The sequence below is a fragment of the Gymnoscopelus microlampas genome, assembly GCF_963454915.1.
Source record: "Gymnoscopelus microlampas genome assembly, chromosome: 10".
Classification (NCBI taxonomy): domain Eukaryota; kingdom Metazoa; phylum Chordata; class Actinopteri; order Myctophiformes; family Myctophidae; genus Gymnoscopelus; species Gymnoscopelus microlampas.
Genome location: NC_139947.1, coordinates 36,498,143 through 36,506,478, shown reverse-complemented (window position 1 = coordinate 36,506,478; position 8,336 = coordinate 36,498,143). Strand labels below are relative to the sequence as shown.

General features: G+C 43.4%; 2 protein-coding genes across 2 annotated transcripts in view; one reads left to right on the top strand and one right to left on the bottom strand.

Moving 5' to 3' along the window:
• Positions 1-8,336, bottom strand: part of esyt1a (extended synaptotagmin-like protein 1a) — a 349,848-nt gene that overhangs the window by 157,154 nt on the left and 184,358 nt on the right. The gene's annotated exons all lie outside the window — the stretch shown is intronic.
• Positions 1-8,336, top strand: part of lrp1ab (low density lipoprotein receptor-related protein 1Ab) — a 197,559-nt gene that overhangs the window by 117,146 nt on the left and 72,077 nt on the right. Inside the window, exons 28-31 of the mRNA XM_084069511.1 lie at positions 2,333-2,464; positions 5,220-5,447; positions 6,491-6,665; positions 7,845-7,939. Of these exons, the coding sequence (XP_083925637.1) occupies positions 2,333-2,464; positions 5,220-5,447; positions 6,491-6,665; positions 7,845-7,939 (630 nt within the window). The remainder of the gene's footprint in view (positions 1-2,332; positions 2,465-5,219; positions 5,448-6,490; positions 6,666-7,844; positions 7,940-8,336) is intronic.

Here is an 8,336-nt window from a genome sequence, read left to right as displayed (position 1 = left end):
ACCTTTTCACAGCTCTAAGTACTGTTGTCTCGTCACACTGGCAGCCATTCAGGGGCCGACTCCCGCAGCGTCGTTGATCAAAAGGCCACCTCACTGTTCGGGTGAATCCCCCAGTGGTTGTTTGTTGGGCATGAATGAAAAAAAATAGAACACCCACTGTGTCACGTTTTGATCTCAAAGAAACGTGTCTGATTAATTCCCAAGACAGAGATACAGGTGTTCTCTTGTCACATTGTTGCATCACCTCGGCATAATAATAATACACTTTATTTGTATAGCACCTTTCATGACATGAAATGCAGCTCAAAGTGCTTTACAGAGCACGAATACAATTACAGTTACAACCAATTTAACAATAAAGCAAAAAAAAAGAAAAGCAAAAGCATAAAACAACATTAAAATGATAGCAAAAGGCAGTGAATCAGGCAATACAGTGAGGACATGGGTAACAACACAGAGATTTAAAAATCAGCTAAAAGCAAGAGTGAAGAAGTAGGTCTTGAGCTGTGCTTTAAAGCTATCGACAGAGGCTGCCTGTCTTAGGTGTAATGGGAGTTTATTCCATGCTGTCGGCCCGTAGAAGCAGAATGCTGCTTCACCGTATTTTTTATATGTCATTGTAGGCACCTCGAGCAGGTCAGCACTTGAAGACCTGAGGTAGCCTGGTAAACCCTCCCTCCGGAAATCTCATTTCCATTTGATTCCAGGAGTGAGTCTGGCCTGATTGCCCATTGTGGGGGTTTCTAGCGGAATTACCAGCTAACCGAGCCTATCAGCGTCGTCGCTCATCGTTCTGTGATTGACAGAGACAGTTGGCCAATCAGGTGGCGAGTACGAGTGAGCCCGAATGGGACCGAGTGCAGCCGACAAAAATGTAACGATCCGCCATTGTTTTTGTGGCCAGTTACACTTTTTACTTTCGTTTTTAAAACGCTCTCTAACTTCTTTTTTGAGGCACGGAATTTACTTTTAAGATATCGTTTGGATAGAATTTAGTTGTTTAACTTCATATATGTGGTCAATTAATCATGACAGAGCCTGTTTAAAAATAAACATTTAGAGAACCAGCAGGGGCGGGCAGTGCCACGCATGTATCCGAATAAGGCAACCTATTTTGGGCATGGCTGTCTCAAAAGTCCCGTTGCGACACATTAGTCTGGAGGTCTGCTGATTGGCTGGAGGGGAACAACGATCATTGGCTGAAGGGGTTGTCAGTCAACGGTATTACTCCCGCCCAACTCCAGCCCACAGCCAATATTTCAGAATGGGCGATCATGCCAGACTCACTCCTGGAATCAAATGGAAATGAGATTTCCGGAGGGAGGGTTTACCAGGCTAGACCTGAGGGGCCATATCTCATAATGGGAATCAATGGCTCGGGGTGTCCTAAGGTGGAGGGGTGGGTGGATTGGTCCCAGAAAGACATTGGGGTGTGATTTGATGCAGGAAAAAAAGGGAGATTGCACTGGCCCTGTTTATTGACAGCTCCCACCGGTCCCCATGGTGATGACGGCAGGGAAGCGAGCACAGTCTAGTTTTTTATTGGTTTTGGTAAGACATAACAGACGGATACATCAACGAGACATAACAATGAAACAAACAAACACACCAGACTATAATGCATAAATTATAATAAAAATTGACTAATAGTTTTTTCTACATTGTTGTCTGGTTCTGTCTCTCTCTGACTGACTGGCCCGTTGATTGAGAGGTCCATTGTGTCCGGACCGACCATACCCCGTTGCCCTCATTTGATTGATTGAATACGTTATTAGACAGAAATGCAAACAGCACGAGGTACAGTCAGACATTTGTCCTGGGTCCTGGGGACTCGTTTCCATTGTGGTCCTATGTATTTAATTCATCAGCATAGCATAAAATAAAAGACCAAAGTACAATATCATCAACAAATATAAAACCCTAGATGTATGTAGAGTAGAAAAAGAGGGGGAAATAAAAGGCGGGGGGGGAGGAATGTATGTGCCATCCCCTTTCTTTCTATGGGAGAAGTGAGTTTATCTCCCCCTTTGGCCTCCTGAAAGATGGATTTTCAGGCCTTGTTTTGAAGGAAGCCAGTGAGCCACATCATCATTTCACAATTGGTGTGAGAACTTTGCGTCGCACGAGGACCCACTGGCATAGATTTGCATAACAATGTGTTTTTTCCTCTGTGCCATTTTTTTTAACGAGATCTGTGGAAAATACTGTTCTCTCTCTCTCTCTCTCTCTCTCCCACACACACACACACACACACACACACACACACACACACACACACACACACACACACACACACACACACACACACACACACACACGCACACACATATAGCTCCCAATCCGTGTGCCGAGGCTGATGGAAAGAGCCCCTGCTCCCACCTGTGTCTCATCAACTTCAACCGGACCTACGCCTGTGCCTGCCCACACCTCATGAAGCTGCAGCCCGACAGACGCACCTGCAAAGGTACAGTGAGGACACGACAACAGTCGTGACACACACACACACACACACACACACACACACACACACACACACACACACACACACACACACACACACACACACACACACACACACACACACACACACACACACACACATTGATGTATCTCAAGGGACAGGCCGTTTCTCTGTGGGAATCTTTTCTCAGTGTTACATGACGGCCTGGCATCAGCATCAGGCTTTCATCTCTCATGAAACCAGACCTGATTGCTCCTCCATTGCTTGTGTAGTGTACTATCCATTTAATCTCCGTTCCATATCAAAGATTGTCTGGGCTGATTATCTGCCAAAGCCCCCTCTGTTGTTGTGCTTTTGATGATGATGCGATGGTTAGTTTAGTTCGTGGGTTTGTACACGTTTATGTACAGTACATGGGTACAGTAGGTGTCGGTGGGTGCACACGTGTGCATATATACTGTAATGCTTTGTGCTCTGTGTGTGCAAAACACAGATGTGCTTTATGTGCCTGCCTGTAGTGAGGTTAAGATAATATAAGGTGGCTTTTATTATCCCCACCCGGCTGAAGGCAAAGGGGGAGATTATGTTTTCACCCGCTTGTCTCTAATTTCGCAAACCACTGACTGAACCGATCAACACCAGATTTCCTCTGCATGCAGCCAGTAGGCCAAGAAAATACCTCGCCGAATTCATTGATTTAAATTGTTTTAATCTAATATTATAATGGAAGTCAGTGGCCACTGGATCGAACCAAAACCTTGCCCAAATATGGAGTCAAACGTCATAGTTAAATCATAGATGACTGATGTCATAGACATGTCCAAATATGGATTTCCTGGCCTGGAGATTTGCATTCCACTAAGTGCACCTTTCTAGTTAATTGGTCATTTTGGCAGTCCATCCCTTGTTTAGGCGGTGTAGATTTTTTGAGGGTAATTGGTGTCGAGGGCCTCCAATGTATTTCCCATTAATGGGGGCAATTGCAAGGAATACATGCACAGCCTAACTGGGTCTCTCTCAAAACTGGGTCACATCCACCTTTCAAATCAAGCTCTTATTGGCTCCATGGAGCAGACTGTCTCCTCTGTGCTTAGCGCTCTCATTTAGAACCAGGAATGACTCATAGCGAGAGAGATTAGTGTTCATTTGGACTCAGACATGATCTGGAACACTTGACATTGCCATTCTCAGTGTTTAGATCGTCCGTGGAAAACTGCAGTCACACGCACATCCCGCTTAGTAGGTGCCGGGCATTGAGTCAGCACTGGGAAGCGAGTCGATTGCCCCGCACACTGTATTCGCTCCAAAAAACATCTTTTATTGTGTCGAACGGTTTGTTCCCAGTGGATAATCGTCAGGTCCTATTGATTTAGATCAGGGGTCTTCAACGTTTTTAAGGCCAAGGACCCCTTAGCTGAGAGAGAGATGAAGCAGGGACCCACATTACATTACAGTCATTTAGCAGACGCTTTTATCCAAAGCGACTTACAATAAGTGCATTCAACATAGGTAGGGAACTAAAACTACTAATCACCAGAACTCTTAAGTGCATTTTCTGCAAAAACAAGCAACCAAGAGTATACCTAGCGCTAAGGTAAAAGTGCAATATATCAGCTACCTATTTCCTTAAACAGATGAGACAAAATAGCAAAATCAAATGAGCAGGAGCTAAAACAAATAATTGTATCGACTAAACAAGATCCAGTAAAACAATACAACAATAAAACAAGCGTTCGTACAACTAGTTACCCACCCACTACACATTGTATAATTGTGTTGCAGATTAAACTTTTTCATAGATTTCATAGATAGCTTCATAGACTTGTTTGTTGGTTTAATGTGTATTTTCAGACATTTAGCCGATTAAACCCTCAATCCTTAGTAAACTTGACCTTTCACGTTGTACTTGGTTTGCTCCTTTTCCCCTCTACACCAAACCTCTTTGCCAGAAATACCCGATCTACCATACAAGCTCACAACACCTCGGAGCGGGGGGCGTTGTGAGCTTGTAGATCGGCTATTTTTGGCTAATGTTGCCCTCAGAATAAGGATGCTAGGGTTCAAGTGGTTAATGTAAAAAAAGAATATCCTATCACACAAAGATTTGGCGGCCCCCCCTGTAGTAACTCTGAGGACCCCCGAGCAGTGGTGTAAAGTAACTAAGTACATTTACTCAAGTACTGTACTTAAATAGAATTTTGAGGATTTTTTACTTTACTGGAGTATATTCCATTTTTTATAATTTTACTTCTACTCCACTACATCTCAGAGGCAAATATTGTACTTTTACTCCACTACATTTACTTGAAAACTTTAGTTACTACTTACTTTTCAGATATAAACTATCATATAATGAAACATACAGTAACCACTTTAGCCCTATTTTATACATAGGCTATTTGAAAATAGCCGATCTACAAGCTCACAACGCGTCGCATCGCGACGCGTTGTGAGCTTGTAGATCTGCTATTTTCAAATATTTAGTACTTTTACTTTTGGTACTTTAAGTACATTTTGATGCCAATACTTTTGTACTTTTATTCAAGTAAATTTTGAATTCTGGACTTTTACTTGTAACAGAGTATTTTTATATCGCAGTATTGGTACTTTTACTTAAGTAAAGAATTTGAGTACTTTTTCCACCACTGCCCCCGAGGGGTCCCGGACCCCCCTGTTGAAGACAACCGATTTAGATATTCGTCCCGAGTTCAGTTTTCTCACTCTTCGTCTCCCTCATCCCTTTCCCTCTCCCCTCAAGAGTCTCGCAAGTTCCTCCTGTACGCCCGTCAGATCGAGATCCGCGGCGTGGACATCGACAACCCGTACTACAACTACATCATCTCCTTCACCGTGCCGGACATCGACAACGTGACGGTGGTGGACTACGACGCCGTGGAGCACCGCATCTACTGGTCGGACGTGCGCACGCAGACCATCAAGAGGGCCTTCATCAACGGCACCGGGGTCGAGACCGTGGTGTCTGCTGGTAAGAGGAACGCTGCCAGGGATATCCGTTTGATAATAATCAAATGTTATCGTTGGCGTGCGTTCAGGACGCTGCTCGTGGACTTCGTAGTTCCAATTTGAACCGTTCCAGCTCTCAGTGCAGTGGTTCTCAAACTTTTTCATGTCAAGGACCCCCAAATTGACACTTATTAGCCCGCGGACCCCCATTTGAAAAGATATGCCAGGGACCCCCCATAAGAGAAGATTTTTACGGCTCTAGCAGCGATTCTCAACCATTTAAATTTCAAGGACCCCCAGTTTGACATGCATTAGGCTACGGACCCCCATTTAATGGCATTTATATCTCTGGGACCACAATTTGTATGGTAAAATCAATGTTAATCTAACTCTGAGAGTGTACAAATGGAACCAAATGGACCCATTTGGTTCCATTTGTACACTCTCTGAGTTACAGACCCATAAGGGTCCATTTGGTTTTATGTGTATCATTTAGCTGGGGACCCCCTGGAACCACCTCAAGTACCCCTGGGGGTCCCCGGACCCCACTTTGAGAACCAATGTCTCAGTGAATTTAGTTCGAAGAGTATGTTCTTTTCTCTGCGTGGATCAGGCTGCATTATGATTTTGATCATGCATATTTTGGGCTGCCGATGGCCAAGTGGTTAAGGCACGTACCACATAGGCTTTGATGCCTGACAGGCAGCGGGTTCGATTCCCAAGCCCGGAGGCGGATTTGCTGCATGTCACTTCCCTTGTGATTTAAAACACTGGTGCATGTACAGTAAAGGAGATTACACACCGGCGAATGTACGCAAAATTCGGACTCGTTCCGAATAATTAAAAGACGTTTTTTCGCTTTATCGCTCCATGTAAGCTTGCATTGACTTTATAAGGTTTAAAAACAAAACGTATTATTCTCATGAAAATTCGCCCCCGGTGTGTAAGGGGCTTAAATCCTCCGTGTTAATTTAACACAGACTGTATATATTATAACAATCAGGACTTTAAAAGTGTGTCCACCCTAAATAAACCTTTCCCGTTGTGGGCCTCCACATTTCGCAGACCTCCCCAACGCTCATGGCCTGGCAGTAGACTGGGTATCCAGGAACCTCTTCTGGACCAGCTACGACGCCAACAGGAAGCAGATCAACGTGGCCAGACTGGACGGCTCCTTCAAGAACGCAGTCATCCAGGGTCTGGATAAACCCCACTGTCTGGTGCTGCACCCGTTACTGGGGTGAGTGTAACTGTATGTCCACAACATACAATAGACTAGTGTTACGGTCCGTGTTCTTAAGACGCAGCAGTGAGTCTGCACTGGGCTCCCTTGCCCAGATGACCGATGCATTTTCTCCATAGTTTTTTTCTTTTTCTTTTTTCTTTTACAAAACATATAAAAGACCAAAAAGCAAACACAAAATAAAATAACACAAATAACATTAACCCATTAAGACCTGAGGCGATTCTTAAAAAAAATCTAAATCCTAACAATTTTTGGAAAAAAATCAAAAAAATATATTTTCAAGATTTTTCAAAAATAGCAGATCTACAAGCTCATAGCGCGGCACTCGGTGCCGCGCTATGAGCTTGTATATCTGCTATTTTTGAATAGCCAAAGAAATCTAAAGTGACAGAGATGCGTTCTAGGTCTCAATGGGTTAAAAAACGGAATAAGCAAAACAAAACGATAAATCCTCAAAATAAATAAATCAAGTAAAACAATACGAATAATAATGCCAAGGGTATTAGTACAAAATGTTACTATAAAATCCTCAGTGTTCATTTATCTCTGAGAGTGTACAAATAGAACCAAATTTGGTGCAATTTGTACACTTTCAGATTTAAATGAACACTGAGGATTTGACTGTGTATGCACAAAATAATGTCTGTGGTTGACTCAAAAGTCAAACTCTTTTGTTGAACTGGACGACAATCAAACAACTTACAGTATGTGTGTTGTTGTTTTTGACTTAAATTAATTGCATGTGTGGTTTGCACGTGTTGAAGCACGTGCAAAGCTTTTGTTTTGCTACAGAGCACATTTTCTTAATTTAAACCAAAAAAAAAAATCCCTCGGAAAATCTCATCTCATTATGGCGGAAGTCACTTCTGGGTTATAGCCCGCAAAAAGATGTCATCACCACAACAATCTATTCCAGATATCAATTCCCTTTATTGTGCACTTTATTTTTTGCTTACACAGCTGAGACGGGTCAGGGCAGAGCTGTGTGTTTACACTTGCACACATCAAATAATGTGAAGTGGTATCTATATGAGGGCCCAACACAGATATGGAACACGGCCAAGAGATTTTATCAGCTCGCCCACAATCCATCCTCTTGTGTGTCTTATCTCTCATACTCTGTGTGTGTGTGTGTGTGTGTGTGTGTGTGTGTGTGTGTGTGTGTGTGTCCAGGAAGTTATACTGGACGGATGGAGACAACATCAGCATGGCCAACATGGATGGCGGCAACCGCACCTTGCTCTTCACCAATCAGAGAGGACCAGTAGGTGAGTGTCTGAACTCTATGCAAACCAATCACTGATTGCTGGATAACGATACTGATTGAGTAAGAACGGTGGTTCTTCATCCATTCGTTGGGGGGCGGTTGAGGTGCTATATAACACTGCTGCCATACAAATAACTTGTTAAGCCACTGTATGGTTATTTTAAGAGGTTCTCTACATGTTCTTCAGTGTAGTTTTACTGTAGGCCTGTGGTTCTCGAACGTTTTCATGTCAAAGACCCCCAAATTGATATGCATAAGATTTTAGTGTTTCAACATTTTCTCTTCAAGATTTTTCAATAATAGCCGAAGTATGACATGACGGAGACCCCCCCTCACAGATCCCTGGGGGTCCCCAGCCCACTTTGAGAACCGCTGGTGAAGGCATCTTTAATTGTAGT